Source organism: Prorops nasuta, unplaced genomic scaffold, assembly GCF_024137725.1.
Source record: "Prorops nasuta isolate Cenicafe-Biocafe unplaced genomic scaffold, Cenicafe_Pnas_1.2 PNAS00015, whole genome shotgun sequence".
NCBI lineage: Eukaryota > Metazoa > Arthropoda > Insecta > Hymenoptera > Bethylidae > Prorops > Prorops nasuta.
In genome coordinates, this window is record NW_027116812.1 from 2527457 (window position 1) to 2544893 (window position 17437).

At 36.6% G+C, this 17437-nt stretch overlaps 4 protein-coding genes across 4 annotated transcripts in view; 1 reads left to right on the forward strand and 3 right to left on the reverse strand.

Moving 5' to 3' along the window:
• The first annotated feature begins 270 nt into the window (after positions 1 to 270).
• The window catches only part of LOC136779079 (discoidin domain-containing receptor 2-like), a 61401-nt gene continuing 44234 nt past the window's right edge, over positions 271 to 17437 (forward strand). The window contains exon 1 of the mRNA XM_066736406.1: positions 271 to 610. The gene's annotated coding sequence lies outside the window, so the exon portion shown is untranslated. The remainder of the gene's footprint in view (positions 611 to 17437) is intronic.
• LOC136778824 (uncharacterized) lies at positions 8420 to 10260 on the reverse strand. Its single transcript, XM_066735951.1, has 9 exons — positions 10238 to 10260; positions 10037 to 10196; positions 9854 to 9973; positions 9673 to 9793; positions 9337 to 9562; positions 9153 to 9272; positions 8984 to 9089; positions 8804 to 8916; positions 8420 to 8741 (listed from the first exon to the last, which is right to left on the reverse strand). Exons 1-9 carry the CDS (start codon positions 10258 to 10260, stop codon positions 8420 to 8422), a joined length of 1311 nt encoding a protein of 436 aa, XP_066592048.1.
• LOC136779038 (odorant receptor Or2-like) lies at positions 12055 to 13027 on the reverse strand. The gene is made up of 6 exons (XM_066736330.1): positions 12963 to 13027; positions 12780 to 12899; positions 12608 to 12713; positions 12430 to 12542; positions 12235 to 12367; positions 12055 to 12159 (listed from the first exon to the last, which is right to left on the reverse strand). The coding sequence occupies exons 1-6, from the start codon at positions 13001 to 13003 to the stop codon at positions 12112 to 12114; spliced, it is 561 nt and encodes a 186-aa protein (XP_066592427.1). The 5' UTR covers positions 13004 to 13027; the 3' UTR covers positions 12055 to 12111.
• On the reverse strand, positions 13028 to 13842 carry LOC136778825 (uncharacterized; the record flags this gene model as incomplete). The annotated part of the gene is made up of 4 exons (XM_066735953.1): positions 13660 to 13842; positions 13475 to 13594; positions 13294 to 13414; positions 13028 to 13227 (listed from the first exon to the last, which is right to left on the reverse strand). Coding segments are annotated over exons 1-4 (624 nt in total), but the record flags the coding sequence as incomplete, so codon positions are not given.

Here is a 17437-nt window from a genome sequence, read left to right on the forward strand (position 1 = left end):
ACAAGAACCAGAATCCCCTTTCAAGGACTTTGGGATAGCGTGGTAGGACTTTTGTCAGGTCGACGTGGTGGAAAATGCAGGGCGCGCAGCGGTGAGAGTCCTGTGCGTGCATCCCGGTCGCCACCCCCCTTCCTCCCCCTCACCCCCTTTTCTCTTCGCGTCCGCGTTTCACCCTGCGCCGGCACCTCGACCGCTATACTAAGCCCCCACCATCGAAATCGATGCCACTCACGGATCGCGAGTTCAGTCTACGACTGGCCACCGCGCCCGCCACATCGTCCTCTCCCGTTTCATCTCCAGCTTCTGTCTCACTCTCGCCAATTCACTCACCCGCCAAGCGCGCGCACACACGAAATCATCCAGCAGGACTCGCCAGGACTCTCGTATTTTTATCTTCGTGTCGCAAACGATCATTTCTCTTTATTTTCTTTTTTCGTTCGTTTTTCCCGATCGAGAGTGACGATGCCAGTGAAACATCATGAGTGCTCACCCTTGGTGATTCGTGAGTGTCTGTGGGGACTCTAAACTGAGCGGATGTAGTACTTCCTGGTGCCTCCATACCTGCCACGGGACTTCCTCTGGATTCTCTGCGCCTACGAGACCTCGTACTGTAAGTAGCCTTTGCTCTTTTTCACTAATTTATTCAATTTTCTTTCAGCTCGACCACGCATGCTAGGACGCAAATGATATGTTTTTTTTTTTATACTAATTGTAAGGTTTCTTTGTTAAATTATGAAAAATGCAACGTTTCTAGTTTATTCATGTGTTGCAAAAGCTGTAAAGTTTGCGCGGTGCGTTCTTCAGGTTGAATAACATATGCTATATAGCACTCTTCTTACAAAGCAGCTAATCAAAGAAGGAGTATACAGCTAGCTCTAATTATGTCAATCCAGTTTTATTCAGACTCTGGGAACGGAATTATGGTACTCTGGGATATAACGACTATGCATCAAGGGGAATGACTATAATACAATAAATAATATATAGAGGCTGTCACTTAAGTGCGTAGATAAAATGGAAAAAATTATCACACGACGAAGAATCGTAAATAGTAATTAATTCAGATGGAGTTGTTGTTGCATCATTAGTTGAGTTCGAAGGAACGCCATATTGAGAAATCTATTAGACAAATTTGGTTCTCGCGCGCGTAGATTTAATTAACGGATTCAGTCAGCGAAGAGATAAATTGATATAAGGAGGTAGAATTTCGAAGAGAACGATAAAAGGATAAGGTTGAAAGATCCGAGGACACGATGGAGGTGTCCATTAGCAGAATACACGACTAGCGCACAGTGAGATTCTTCTCCGTATAAGAAATTTCATTTCTCGTCGTGTGATTGCTTTACCGAGCTTGCTCTCATTTAGCTTTGACGCCTTAAAGCACGTGTAATTCATAAAGACACACTGGCTTTATGGTATAATGTAGGAACAAAAAGAATTACAGGATCACAAACAGTACACGGTGCCAAAAAGCTGAGGAAAACGAAACGATAATGATCACGGATGCTGAGTCTATTTCCGGTTTACGCTGCTTTACACGACGGAAGAATTTCGCAATGTTACATTTGTTAATTAATTGCTTTGGAAATATAATTCACGCTGAGTGTAACTAATCAGGCAGAAACTCGGTCGGACGTTGACGGGCATGTTTGCTGCACCTATCACGTAGCAGGATGGAAATGTAATTTGCCCCTGGATAGAGTTAGCTTCGTCGAATGCCGTGGGCTCGTTCTCTTTCCTCACATTCTCTCCTAACCTTTTCTCTCCTCTATTTTCTTCCACGCGTGTTTCGTTCATTGATCGCTGCTTTATATATATTTAACAATTTATCGATATTTGAAACTACGCAAAATTATTACATTTATCTATATAAATGTAATAATAGAATTTTAATTTTTCATCGTTTGTCAAGTTTTTTTTAAATTTTGATTGACGTTTGAAGACAGGGATCGCTAAATTGTTTTTTTATCCTTAAAAATAATTCACGTGCTGCAGTTGTAAAGTCAGATGCAAGGTACGCGTTGCGCGTATTTCGTTTTACTCCGAAATTTATGCCCCGCCCCGATTTACAGGGAATCTCATATGAGCACACATATATTTATACGGGAAACGACTGCACAGATGTATTACTTCTTTGTCCAGTAGAGATCTAAAGTGACGCCCGATAAGCAAGCTCACCAGTGGTATTTTTTAATTACACAAAATTTCTTCGCAGCAATAACTTCTTTTTCTCTGCCACGTTAATCGAACAAATCCCCAATTGGAAATACCCATACAACCTTACATAAAATCTTTACGACAATTATTTCCAAATTAATTTTCAAAATGTTTATGTATTCATACTATTAAATATTAATTAATCCTCGGTGCTCACGTCGTAAATAAATTTTTCCAATTTAAACGAGATGCCATGAATTTCGCGATTCAGTTTTATAAATAAATTCCAGGGTTTTGATGAAAACCAGATTAATTTGACGATGTTAGTCAAATATTGCTGTGCAGCGGACGTGAAATGAAATCCATATTTGAGGTGCGACAAAAAGGTTCCAAAGAGTAGAAAAAGGGATTGCAGCCTGGTCAGAAAGGGAAATAATTGTGCGTGGGCCGGGAATGAGCACGCGAGCAACGATTTGCGAGCATTACATGGAAATGGTTTCAGTGTCGGATGTGTTGGAAAATCACCACACCAGACAGTTTAGTCGACTGTTGCGACTAAAAGCACCGGCTTTACGATCGGCTAACCGACGCCAAAGTGATTGTTTAGAAAAAATTAAGCCAAGCTAAAAACTCAAATCGATGGAAAATGAAAAATTTCATCGGCAGATCCGGAGAGATTGCGTGAGAAAGCACAAGCAGTAGTAATTTTTTTAACGTAATTATATTCCCGGATAAACGCACTGAAACAATCTTAAAAGGTTCGATGAATTGGCTGGGTAATAGTCCATCGTGGGAAATTTATTCCACGACTAAACAAAATTAGTCATCATTAGGGGTGGTGGCATAAATTTCTTACAACGAATAGTAATGGCTTAGTCCATTAATGTAATATAGGTTCAATTTTTGATAAACCGTTGTTGGAAGATAAATTAAGTTTAATGTAATCTTCTCCATGTGGTCAACCGTGAAAGAGAGAGAGAGAGAGAGATTTCGTGCTCGGATTCATTTATAATTAAATAGGAAAATTTTCCATGAGATATCACGGACAAATAAACTGAATCGCCAGGTTTGATAGTTCTTCCAGCACCGAAAGCTCGCTATTTGTTCTTTTTCACTGCAAATTTTCCGACAGACAGCGCGAGGAGCGTTGGTTGAAATGTTTGAAGGAACTTTGCGGGTTAAACGATACGTGAAATGGCAGGAAAATATTTGAGGTTTAATCGTGGTTTTAGGGGGGGAATAACACAAGGGTCACCGCTAAGTAAGATCCAGAGACATAATCTAGCGTGTCTATGAAATTACGTAGAAAGGAGAAGGTTTGTGCTCGAATAGGAGTTTAGTGGATGGGCTGAAACGCGTTAGTGTGCGGTGACTGAAGGTGGTTGGGGTGTATAGTTGCGGTGCAGCAATACAAATAGGGGCTGCTTCCGCGAGCAATGCCTGCACGGCACTGTTTCACGCATCGCTTACTCATTGCTGAATATCCAGTTGGAGTTGCTGCCTGCCGCTTTTGAAAGCCGCGAAATTTACTTTAGCCACAGCGCGACTTTTGGTAATACCACCTATCCCCTTTCAAACAATGTTTGATTCTACGCCGAACAATTGACTGCGCCAATATCTAGTGTATAGTATACATATACCTACGTCTAACAACTCGCTTTTAATGCCAATGTTGGATTTGTCTCTTCCTCTACGAAAACCTATAGAAGCCAATGTGCCATTTTCTATTTCTGTTTATTATTTCATGTTACACTCGCGAAGCACAAGGGTAATTCTAAAATTAATTGAGCAAATTAAAGATTATTAACATTTTTGATCGGAACAAAAGCGAGATTTCTGCTACGATTTTAAATTCATTTGCAACAGTAATTTTTTCTAATATTCTGAATGAAAGGGACTGCTGAAAAAACTAATGAAAATGAATTCTAAAAAATGACCGGCTACCCTTTTACTCCTTTAATATATTCTACTTAAAATTCTGCTCGAAAATGTTTAAGCGAAATATCTACAGACGTGATAACATCTACTCACTTATAGTAGGTGCTTAGTTTTTTCCGGCTTTAAATATTACACTCGTTCCCCAAAACCTCGCTTTTCACATTGTATTTTTACAGGTTTTTTGTACTTGTCACGCGTATACGTATACGTTCAATTATAATATAGATTAGAGATATGAAACCCTGCAAATTTAAATTCGGCAAATATTGTTGGAGGTAAACTCGCTGTTTCCACTGACGAAATTAGAATAAAAAGCAGAGTAGGTTTTTTCTCCTTTCCGATGAAAAGAATAGTTTTTGTTTCGTCGAAAAGTACAAAGTAGATTTATTCGGAGGGGCTGGGGCGTGAAAGGCTATAATGATTGAGCTAGCAAGTAAGTAATTTTGTTTAGCTCAGAATATAGATGACGCGAATATGGAAGAGGATATACTAGTTTATCGCTGGAGCGTTATTCAATTACTTTGTTCGGGAGCACACGCGCTCACGCACGTGTTAGCCCGAGTATGTGTGTCTGTTTGCGTTCATGTGTGAGATCTCTTTCGTACAGGACTGCGCCATCTGTTGCGTTCATCGATTTATAACACCTCGCGATCATTGCTGATGCGACACGTTAAATTTACGAGGCCATAAATAAAATTCAGTACCTTCAGGCAAAAGAGATACCAAAGCTCCCCGTTAAATTCAAATACGAAAAATCATTAAAAATTTTACGATATGATTTTCGCGAAATTACCAGACCAACGTTAAGCTCTTAAGTCCGCAGTAATCTCTATTCGAAGAGATTTTGCAGTATGATGTTAAATTATTAATTCACAACTGTGAGAAAACATTGAGATACGTTCAGTAAATATTTCTCTACTTTTCGTTCATTAATACTTTATTTCGGTAAGCCGACTTTCGTTGGTTCTCCTGCGTTTCTACTAATGAGTTGCAAACGTTTGTTGACTAGCGAATATATATATATATATATATACGTGCAGGCTTTGCCGCGATCGGCTTTAAAATAAACGCTGGCGTGCAGCTTATCTGGCATCGTGCAAAGAATTTTCGGTATTACGGTATAAAACGAATTTAAATCAAGGACGAAGATTAAGGATTGATACACCACGAAATCCAGAGTGATTTGGTAAAGCTAATGCAAATTACAGTTAGCCAAGGCTGAAGGAATCTGTCGCCTTATGAAAATTCGTGATAGCTTAATAGAGTCTTTGAGGGGAAGAACTATAGTCGAGTCAATGGAAGCACAAAATGAATTAAACGGTCGTATAAATAGCCTGGTCGTAAAATATTAGATCAATACTTTCTTTGAAAGATAGACAAGGATTTATTCGACTCAAAGATTTCGTGACGGCTTAATACCTCGCATCGTTCCGAGCTGACTTCATCATCAAAGCTCACTCCTCGATTCTTCGCTATTTTTCCATCACCATTAATATGTACATAAACGAGTCGTGACTCAGCGTTTCCTCAGACGCTAGATCTTACGTTGTTTTAAACTTATACACTGTATATAAAACAGAGTACGAGTGAATTTTTATTAGGTTTGGAAGATACAATGTGTATAACGCGTTTTTGCAACGATGTCTCATGAACACACCGATGTCAAAAGAGGTACCACTTTTAAATTAGTTTCTGTCAGGGGGAAGGCAATAAACGAACTTTATTAACTTGCAGACGTTTAATCTTTTTCCGCTAAACTCCGGTCTAGAGATGAGGTCCATGGAGGAAAATGAAAACTGAGAAGAGGACAGATGTACGTGTCGCGAATAATGGAAAAGCAGCTCTGCAAGTTCTATGCCTTTGGCCACAAACTGTTAATGACTGAGCCAACCCGGACTAATCATCGCGGTGTAGCTGATGGACAACGTTGATCGAATCCCTGATAGTACGAGTCATTAATCATTAGTCGAAGCGTGTGCTTGATACATATAGGAAGGCTCCTGTGAAAAGCTTTAAATCGACAAGTTAATGAGTTTTCGCACCATCGATTTATAAGCTTTCTTTTCTTACAGCAATCCTAAAAGTTCATTTTCGAGCCAGGTAAACGTGTCTCGTAATGGCGAAACGAGGATTTACAAGGATTTCTGGGGGAGAGAATATTATGACAGTAAATACCTCAATGGAAAACTGCACGAGAAGCAACACGGTTATGTAATATGCAAATATACGTACAACGAAGTAGGGAAAATGTATGTTGATTTGAGAAATTTTTAGTATTATATCTGTTGTCATTACTTTGATTACTACTGCGAAATATTTGTTTGATGGAATGGGTATGGAAATATGGGCAGTCTTCAGTAGAAATAGTAAGTGTATAGTCGGACAAGGGGCGAGATAGGGGAGCGAGCAATGGAGAAAATAATTTTCAACACTCGCATTGTCTTCTGTGGTTCATCATCCGCGAGTTTGCAGTCCGCTAATTTTGAAATGGTACTCGTCTCGTGATGGGTGCCGATCAAAAATACCCCAGGCGTTGGCTACCGGCCAATGCAGCTGACGAGGTCTTCCGGAAAGGATCCTCCTCCTGCAAACAGCCTGCATGTGAATAATCCCGAAAGCAATTTGGCGACAGCGCCGTTCAATCTACTCCCGAACTACGCTCAACAGCCTTAATGAACAAGAAGAAGGCCTCTGCTGTGCAGAGCCACGACAAGGCACAAAAATTGCATAACAGATTACAGCCAAAAGGGATTTATTTATTTAAAATAAAATCAAGTACACAGGCGTGTATAGACAATCTGTCGATAAGCATAATACATTTGAAAAAGATTATTATTTCTTTCAAAGAAGATTTTCGACTAAAGAATTTTGTGGAATAGTAATCATGTTTCAATGAAGTCGAACTGGAGGCTTCTGATCACTGTAATTTAAAACTGTATTGAAATTTTCTTGATATTTCTCTCATGATAAAAATACTGTACTTCAGCATGAGATATTGACACTTTGGTGATAGTTTTCATATAGATATTACAATGGTTTTGTCTTACTATATTCAATCACAAATTGTACGATATCTAAAAACAAACTATTAGAAGTAGGTGAATTTTGTAAGATGTATAAAACCAGAGGTTCATACAATTTTCAAGACCCTTTGAAAAAGTGATACCCAAAGACAAAATTTAATCAAATTGGCATTCCATCTATGGACTGGTTTACAAAATTTAACATTTCCTTAATTTGACAACCAAGGGATAGCACCAGTTTACAAAATGTTAAAGATTAAGATAGAATAACCAAATTGAATTTAGCAAACAATCGAATCTTAACTCTTTTATATAATAAGAATAAAACATTTTTAGTTACGAGCAAAAAGTAGATTGTAGGATATAAAATGAGATTTTACAACTAAAATTAGCATATAACAGAAAAACCTCGTATATATAAACTCAGGTGGTGTTTAGGTAAACTTAACACTTCTAGTAGGGCTCTTCAAAAGTTTCATTTCGATATTCGTCGTCGAGGTAGGAACATCCTCCTTATAGTAATAACGCCCAACCACTTTGCTTGAAATAACCCTAAGGCATATTAATGAGGTAATAAGTAAATAATTATATATTAACTTTATGACTCTGCAATGTATTAATAGAAACCAAAATTAACCACAATATATCATTCTGCCCTATAAATGCTATTGGTACCACGCAAACCAACACAGTGACAGTGAAGTGGGAATGTGTAACTCTATACGTATAAGTAAAATGTCCAGCGAAATTATAAAATTTACCGACAGCTAGCGCTGATATAATGAATATGCATTACTACACATTCTTATCGTACAGCTTTTGTATAGGTGAGCACTCCACACCGAATAACATCCTGCAGATGGACTGTATGCGCACGCACACATGTGAAACATTGGGAAATAAACAGTATAATAATACAGACAGTAATAAAAATATCTTCATGTATTGTGAAAAGAGAGCTGATATGTGCGGTCTAGTGCTCGATATTTTTGTGCGAAAAAACACGAATGAAAAAGAAAAATGTCAACCTAGTTTCTTGAAAAAATAATACATTTTATGAAAATAATAGCAGTACAATCAGTATTAGTTCTACTATATTCCATTTATAAAGTAGAGTAAATTTACTTCAAAATTTTAATTCAATCAATTATATAAATACTGCATGCAAATGAGTAACAGACTACCAAATTTTTCTCTGTTAATAATTAAGGTTTTCATCTACTATTTAGCATAAAGAAGTTTTACTATTATGTTTTATTTCGCGTATTTTTGCATCACTACATAATACATAAACTAAGTTATTACAGTTCTACAGAGAAGCTCATTGATACTAAATTTTCGTGTACATTCATTAGAGCATTTAATAAAATTATAGTCTCCTTAAAACCATATAGTAAGAAACTCCCATATGCATCAGCTAAAATGTTAAAGTAATTCATCAAGAATATGATAATTACTTGATAAATTTTAAAACTATTTGAAAAACTTACTACACGACAGGTATCTAAAGATAGTGGAATTAATTTGAAACCGGTCAACATGCAAGCTCTTGAACTCCTCTCCATTATAAGAGGAATATGTTTTCTCATAGAAGGTCGACAAATATACCAAGGATAATTATACCTAGAACACATAGGATTCTCAAGAACTTTCTTACAATTGTTTTCACATTCCAGAAAACTTACGCTTTTACGTTGATATCTGTACTATGATCTATCAACCTTTGTCCCAGGTATGTGCAAATCCAGAGGCCTCCGGTGAACATTAAAAGTTGAAGCACTGCTCTAAATTGTAGCGCCTAACTTTAAATAATTAGTAGAATGTTTTTAATTATTATGTCCAAAAATTTATTCAATTATACTCACGTTTTTTTCGATCGAAGAGGATAGAGATATACTCAAAAATAATACAACTCCGCCAGCCATTATAAAAATAAAAGGCGAAAAATATGTTTCAGCCAAAGCAACAAATCTTAAATAAAGTTTATGATTCATTAAGGTCTCGAATAATATTACGATTTTAATTGTTTCATACTTTACAGCTTTTTGGTGACGTTGTATGCACAGCCTTAAAGTTGCTTTGCAACAATTGTCAATCACATTTATATCGCAAGTTTCAAGAATACTTTTCGGCAAGGCATGTTCAAGTCGATATCTGTCGAAATAATTTTTATGAGGGAACATGTAGAGCACAATAGAAACATATAGTAGAGTCTTACCCCAAAACAGCAAACATTCCACAGGCGTGTTGTACGTACAGGCAGAATGCAAGAAATAATGCAATAGATGGCACCGCCATAACGATAAAGATACATATGACTATGCTGATGTTTAAATAAAAATATTTTTGTCCATCATTAAAAGTCTCGCTGGGGAAAATATATAAATGTGGTCGAGTCTCGTTTAAAGGTACAAAATAGTCGAGTATTTCTGAGAAAAAAATAACTGTGAAGAAAAAACCTGAAAGCGTCATCACAAACCCGACTGAAACACATGGAAGTTAATTTACTGTAGTGTATAGAAAAACTAAAAATTCTAGGGATATTTGAACCAACCCGATATTAATATAGAAGCGAAATATGCATGATAAGCATATCGTTCTTTAATCTTATTTTCCTCCTCCAGCCTCTGTGACAACCAGTCATCGATCATCATATCCCATAATTCTTCGGTAGGCTGCGAAAGAAAATATTGATCACACTATCCGTTATTTCATTCTCTATTCTCGCAATTTACTTTATTCGATCTGGCAGCTATTATGAAATATGTTGACAAATATATTACGGTATATACCAGGACGGGAACAATATTAAAAAATAGGCTTTTTTCAAACTTTTCCTCTATAAGCTTCAATGTCTGAAAGTTTTTAAATCTAACTGATTGAACGAAAATATAATTTTTAAATATATCGAAGCATACCTGACTGAAACAACCGAAGAAACTTAACGAAGTGTACATAATTCGTATAGCGTTGGAGCTTAGTTTATTCTGATAAGGCGCTATGCCAGATAAGGTGAGAAGAAAAAGATTCAGTTTGTAGTAAGAACTTTGAGGAAAATCCATTTTGGTCAAGAGACACCTGTAGACTGTAGCGACTCTTATTGTTTTATTCCATGATACCTATGGTCCTCTGTTGGGCTCATTAGTTATTTATCAAACTTATCTCGTGAATTTATATTATTACGAGTATCTACCTAAAATGAAATAAGAAACAGTTTTTTTCTTTCGCCTCTATATATACGCATGAGAAACGAAAGGTGTAACCAATTGAAACTATTAATTTCACACGATTTACGCAAGAATTTTTGCGGTGAAGAAAAGTTTTCTTCACAGCTTTATTCCGATTTCCATTTTTTTTCTATCAATCACTAATGAATAATTTACTCTTACTTCTGCTATAGTCTCAATTAGACACAAATTCTTTGTGTTTTTGTCATCTCTTTTAAATTTACAAAGTGGTTTTTTCTTCAAGAAAATAGTAGTCGTTATTTCACAGTTGGAACGTTAACATCAGTTTAATACGATTCGACAGAGAATTTTCAAATTTTCAGTGTCATAGATATATCAGAGCTTTTGCTCAAAATAATATGGAATCATAAAAAAAGAGGGAAAAATATTAAAACGAGCGATCTCTTAGGTAAACTTACGCACGCAAATATCTATCCTTCAGCTAGCACAGAAAAGGTAAGATACTCTACAAGGGTTGAAGTAACATTTTGGAAAACTTAACGTTTCAGTGAAGGCTCATTGAAACTTTAAACTCGATGTTCGTTGTTGTGGTCTGGCCGCAGTTGATCGACTCAATCACAAAGTTGTTACCACGTTACAGTATTTTGTCCTTATAATACATGTAACCAGATGAGTTAGAAGTTTGTGATAGAAGGTCGGGGTCAAGAGATATTAGCACGGACACTCTACCAGACTCATATATAAGGAAAAGCCAGCTAATTGCGAAGTCTCGTAATGCTAGACTTAGTATTTTAAGCTAGGGTACCAAGTGAAAGCCGTTATCGAATAGTCTCATTGATGCAATTTATATTACTTGTGATAAAAAAGTTCATCAAAAGCCAAATAACGTATACTTAGCGTTTAACAAATTTTATACGTCGCAGGATAAAAAGAAACAACATAGTAGAGGTATGAAAAACGTTCTTAAAATTCTTGAGAAAAAACTGTGTAAAATAAAAGCAAGGAAACATTATATTAGTCAAAGCAATTTCCAAGTATTTGATACTTGAAAGTACGCTTCACGCGGAAATTAAGGAACCAACATTGAAAAAGTGAGAAAAAATACAATATTAGAATTAATGAAAAGTATTTAAGGAAAAGAATGTATAAAATGAAGAAAGTAGTGGATTGCAGAGTAGGTATATATATATATAGATGACGAAATTTTACTGGCTTTCAGTATAAACCCACCATGTTCGCAATTTTCCAATACAAATTTATTTTTATTTCTTGAATAAAGTATATTTTATTTCACTTTTTCTTAAATTTCGTATTAAAAATTTATTCGTTAAAGGTGAATACTCGTTCCAAAATAAAAGATATATCCAAAATCGGTTAAGTTTAATTTTAAGTAATATTTGTCATTAAGTGTTCGCAAATAACCGGCTTTTTCCTATCAAATTCAAGAATCTTCGTTTACATAGCACAGAAATTCTCATGCAGTCATCTATCCCTGATAATTGAAAGCGCTTCTCACGAAATAAGCCTGAAGCCGGACCTAGTTCTATACTCTCGACAATTTAACAGGTCTCACTATATACCGTGTAGACTCATACACGAACCAACTCCTCTTAGTTTATGTGGGTGGAAAGTAAGTTTAGGTGTGCAGCAAGTTAGGTAGATTTTTTTATTACGTCTTTTGACAAAGCAATAGAAGACGCAATATTATTTTTGCATCACTACATTTGTAAACTAATTTATTATGGTTCTAGAGAAGCTCATCGATACTAAATTATCGTGTAAACTAATTAGATCACTCGATAAAATTATACTGTCCTTAAAACCATATAGTAGGATACTCCCATATGCATAAGCTAGAACGACGAAATAATTCGTGAAAAATATGATAATTATTTCACATGGATTTGCAAATTATTTGAACAACTTACTAGACGAAAGCTATCTAAAGATAATGGAACGAATTTCAGACCACTTAACATGCAAGCTCTTGAAGCTCTCTCCATTACGAGGGGAAGGTTTTTTCTAACAGGAGGTCGACAAATATACCAAGGATAATTATACCTGGAACATTAATGATTCTCAAGATTCTTCTTACAATTGTTATTTTATTGTCAAATACTCACGCTTTTATGGCAATGGCCGTACTATGATCTATCAATCTTTGTCCTAGAAACATAGAAACCCAAAGACTTCCAACTATAAGGAAGAGCTGCAGTACTGCTCTAAATTGCTGCACCTAATTTTAAATAATTAGCAATATGATATTAACAAGTTTCTCGATGCATCTACTGAATTACTCACGTCTGCTTCGCTCAAAGCGGTTAAAGATAAACTTAAAAATAGTACCATTGCACCAGACAATAAAAAAGCAATTGGTGAATAAAATGATTCTGTCAAAGCAGCAAATCTTAAATGAACATTATGTTTTGTAATAATTTTCTAATAATGCTACGATTTTAATCACTATACATACTCGATAGCTTTTTGATGACGTTCTATGCACAGATCTAAAGTGACTTTACAATAATTATCAATCACATTTGTATTGCAGGATTCAAGAATATTTTCAGGCAAAGCTTGCTCGAGTCGATATCTGTTGAAACGAATTTTATGAAGGCACACGTATAGCAATTGAAATATATGTACCTAGTCTTACCCTAAAACAGCAAACATCCCGCATGCGTGTTGCACGTACATGCAAAACGAAGCGTAAATTGCAAGTGTTGGCAGTGCCATCACGGTAAAAACGCACATAGCCACGGTGATGTTAAAATAAAAATATTTTTGTTCATCGTTATAAGTCTCGCATGGGAACATATACAGGTGCGGTCGAGTCTCGTTTAATGGCATTAAAATGTCAAGTATTTCTGAGAAAAAAACTAGTACCACGAAGAAGCTTGTAAGTCCAAGTACAAATCCAACTGTAAGATATTTAGCAGTTAATATATTGATTAATTCGGTAATGTTTATAGATATTTTAGGCCAACCGGCTAAGAATGTAGTGAAGAACCATGCATGATAGGCATATCGTTTTTTAATTTTGTTTTCCTCTACCAGCCTCTGTGACAACCAGTCATCGATTATCATTCTCCACAACACTTTGGTATGCTACGAAGGAAAATATTGATCACACTATCCTTTATTTCAATCTCTATTTTCGCAATTTACTTTATTAAATCCGTTAGATATTATGAAATACGTCGACACAAAGATTGTAGTATATACCAGAATGGGAAACATAGTATAAAATAAACTTTTTTCAAATTTTTCTTGGATAAGCTTCAATGCCTGGAAGTTTATAAATCTAGCTGATTGAACGGAAGAACAATTGTTAAAAATATATCGAAGCATACCTGACTAAAACCACCGAAGATACATAGCGAAACGTAGATGACTCGTATAATATAAGAGCTTATTTTACTCTGATAAGGCGCTATGCCAGATAAAGTGAGAAGAAAATGATTCAGTTGATAGTAAGAACGCTGTGGGAAATCCATTTTGATCAAGAGACACGTATAGACTGCAGCGTCTCTCATTGTCTTATTCCGTGATACCTATGGTCTTATTGGGCTCATTAGATATTAATTAAGCCTCTCTCGTGAATTCAGGTAATTACGAGTTTACGTTAAATAAATGAAGAATCAATTTTTTCTTTCGCCCCCTATACGCATGAGAAGCAAAAGGTGTTAGCAATTGAAGTTATTAATTTCACTCTCTTTGCACAAGAATTTTTCTCAGAAAAGGAATTTTTCTTTGTCTTTATTTCAATTTCTGTTGGTTTTGTTTTTTTCCATCAATCACCTATGAATAATTTACTTCAACCTACGCTGTATCTGAATTGAAGAAAAATTCTTAATTTTTTTGTCACCTCTGATATATTTACGAAAGACGATATTATCTTTAAAAATATTAGTTGCTGCTACACAGTGGAAACGTTAACTTCTGGAAAATATGATTGGATGGATAAATTTCAAATTTCTGGAGTAATAAATTCATAAGAGTTTTTTAGTGTAATTAAGATGGAAGGAAGAAAAGTGAGGAATGAAAGTTTAAAATGAGTGATCTCTTACGTACACCCACGCACGAAAATATCTATCTTATAGGCTATAGCAGAGGGAAGGTGAGACGGTCTACAAGAGTTGAAGCAACATTTACGAAACTTAACGTTCCTGTGAAGGCTCATTGAAACTTTAAACTCAATGTTCGTTGTCGTGGCCTGGCCGCAGTTGATCGACTCAATCGCAAAGTGGTTACCACGTTGCAGCCTTTCGCCCTTACAATGCTTGTAACCAGATGAGTTAGAAGTTTGATAGAAGGTCCGGGACGAGATATTAGCACGGGCACCCTGCCAGCCTCATATTTATCAAATTCAAAAACCTCCCTTTCTCTCTCGGCTCACTTTCCAATCACCATTAATTTCTACTCCAGCTTTTCTTCCAGGGGCTAATTCAAAAATAATGACAGCAAGCCAGGATGGAAAACGCTTAAAGCGACGAGGAAGAGGGCTAATGAAATTTTTAATAATAATGAAGAGACTCGTGAAATTTGCAATAATATCGGGTGAGATGGCGAGCTGCTGCTGTTGGTTGGCGCTTGAATATAAAGTATCCTCGGTATTTATCGATGTTTTTCAAAACTCTTGGACGCTCATAAAAACGACCGCGCGGGGAGTTATTAAGGCGCGTTTTTTTCTACCTGCAGCGTTCTCCAGTTCGAAACGTGCGGGTGTAACGTATATAGTCGCGTATCGCTCAGTTATTCCTGAACACGCACACCACTACAGTTTTATTGATTTCCAAATGTCACATCAAAGGAGTTTTACGTTAAGATGCTCGAATCATCGTGCGTTTCGATATTACGTTGTTCGTGAAAAAGTTTATAGCGCCAGTGTTCCGCACGAACGAACGTTGCAAGTGTAAACGCGCCATTGGATTACCGATACATTCGAGAAACTACAAATGCAGGCAGGCTTCGGCAGAAAATGAATTTACCAATTTAATATGACACGAAACAGAAATGCCTTGTGTTTTCAGCCGGCTTAAACCATCTGTACTAGCCGAATTAACGCGACTACTCTTAACAAGTTTAAGCTCGATATACGTCGTTCGGTAAAGTAACACACACCTTTTGACGATACCCAGACGTCTTACATGGAATCACCCGAAAGCACGTTAACAGCCACACAAGTCAATTAATTTCGTACGAAACAGGCTTTGCACCGAATATCAGACAGATTTTCGGAATTTGACAAATTCTGCAACAGTGATCTAATTGAAACGCTATAAATTCCACATATTCACATGTGTGATTTGGGTCGTGTTTTATATATATAGAGATTTATTCGAAGAAGATGCGGCGAAAGAAAGTGAAAATTAGCGGAAAATTTGGAAGCTTTTAAAGGCAAGCTCCTGCTGAGTGTTATTAAATTACCAATACTGGAAAAGTCGCGAATGCATGCCATTTATTAAGCCGAGGCCAACTTAAATGCGGAAACTCGTCGGCAGTGGAAACTCCATACTTCGCGTTGCTAATCTGACGGAAGGAACTCAGCCTCGTCTTCCGGGAGTTAAGCGCCGGTTAGGCGCACTTCACTGCAGGGACTCGTCGAAAACTTTAAACTCGATTCTCCCCAACCTCGAAATTCGTTCATGCCCGACCTTATACCAGCCAGCGATTATCCCTTCTCATTGTTACCCAACTGTCCTATTCCATTCCCTGTCCGCATTTTCCCCCTTTCTTTCAATTTACATTGTTTTTCATTTACTCGTGCCTCGAGTGCTCAATCCCATTATTACAACAATATAGCCATCGGTTCAACTTGAGCGAGTCCCTGATGGACCAATATTTTGCAATAAAACTTTTCATCCAAATCCTTATATTCATTGATGAAAGATCTGCAAAACTAATTTACAGAAACCTATCGTTCTGATTTCTGACAAAGGAATTCGTGATTATATGGTGTATGTAGAGAGAAAAAAAAACCATTGCAGTTTCTTTATTGCAGTATATCGCGGGGACGGCAGAGAGTATAATAACATTAATTATTAAGCCATTTTGTAAAATAAATTCACATCGAGTCTCTCGTGCAGTAGGAGAGACCGTATATCGATTATACCCGAGGCTTATTTCAACTGAACTCGCAGCAATAGAAACAATAAAGTTCCTTTCTCGTCTTAAAAAGTCGCAGCCGCTATTAAGTTTTCCTCGCGTGCGTGCGCTAAGAAAAAAAAACTTAGCGATTACTTTTGAAGCGGGAGGCATTTTCCACGTAGTTCCCGCACTGAGAGCATTACAATCTTGCAAGTGACGGACGTAAAATGGTATTCATATTTAACAGCTAGGACTCCGTAACTTAATTTTCTTGAGATGGAAAATCCGTAGGAAAAGTACGCGTTGAAGAAAGCAAATAGCGATATTACCGGTAAATTATTGGACTCACCAAAATCGGAAATGAAATTTGATAATTAAATAGGGGCAAATGGAGGTAAATATGGAGGTGGGTAAGAAAAGCGGAGAGAGCAACTCTTGGTACGCGGTGCATGGGGTGACGGTAGATACAAATGGATAAAATTAATATTAAACCTTAATGTTTCCATTAAAGGGAAATAAAATGAGCAGGCTTGGGGCTTATGCCAGTTGATCTGTAGCTCCAGTGGCAAAAATCCACCGATTACGCTGTTACGAGCCCATTTATTTTTCTCTCCGCTTTTTTATCCACAGCCCCCACCTATTTTAACTACCCCGCGAGAACCGACGCGTAATTAATTGCAAGAGTTATATATCAGTAAATATGTGCCATGAGTTGTTTGCGTCGGTTATACAAATGCAATCAACGGAAATCCCCGTGGTAAGGGAAACTACAAATAAAGCAGCCGGATACTGGCGGATTTGCGACTTACGTTTTCTCTGACTTGCATTAATTCCTCCGTATTTCCTTCGTATTATTTCACTTTTTCTTCCCTCTCTTTTAAATTAATTTAATCAAGCAGGCCAATCTTTAGTTCCATTGAAGAATTTAAATGCATATATAGCTATAAACTTATCTGATAATTGTATATTCATTAGGTGAGAAAACTCTTGGCGAAAAAATTCTATTCGTCTTATTTTTGGCTGTCATGTATGATGAAAGCG

Coding starts and splice junctions, on each gene's coding strand:
- LOC136778824 (XM_066735951.1), bottom strand. CDS start 10,260: ATGAGCCCAACAGAGGACCATAG. Junction 9,794..9,853: donor TAGCTGCCAGATCGAATAAA/GTAAATTGCGAG, acceptor TTTCTTTCGCAG/CCTACCGAAGAATTATGGGA. Junction 8,917..8,983: donor CCTCTTCGATCGAAAAAAAC/GTGAGTATAATT, acceptor ATTTAAAGTTAG/GCGCTACAATTTAGAGCAGT.
- LOC136779038 (XM_066736330.1), bottom strand. CDS start 13,003: ATGTACGTGCAACACGCATGCGGGATGTTTGCTGTTTTAGG. Junction 12,900..12,962: donor GGGATGTTTGCTGTTTTAGG/GTAAGACTAGGT, acceptor TCGTTTCAACAG/ATATCGACTCGAGCAAGCTT. Junction 12,714..12,779: donor CGTCATCAAAAAGCTATCGA/GTATGTATAGTG, acceptor TGTTCATTTAAG/ATTTGCTGCTTTGACAGAAT.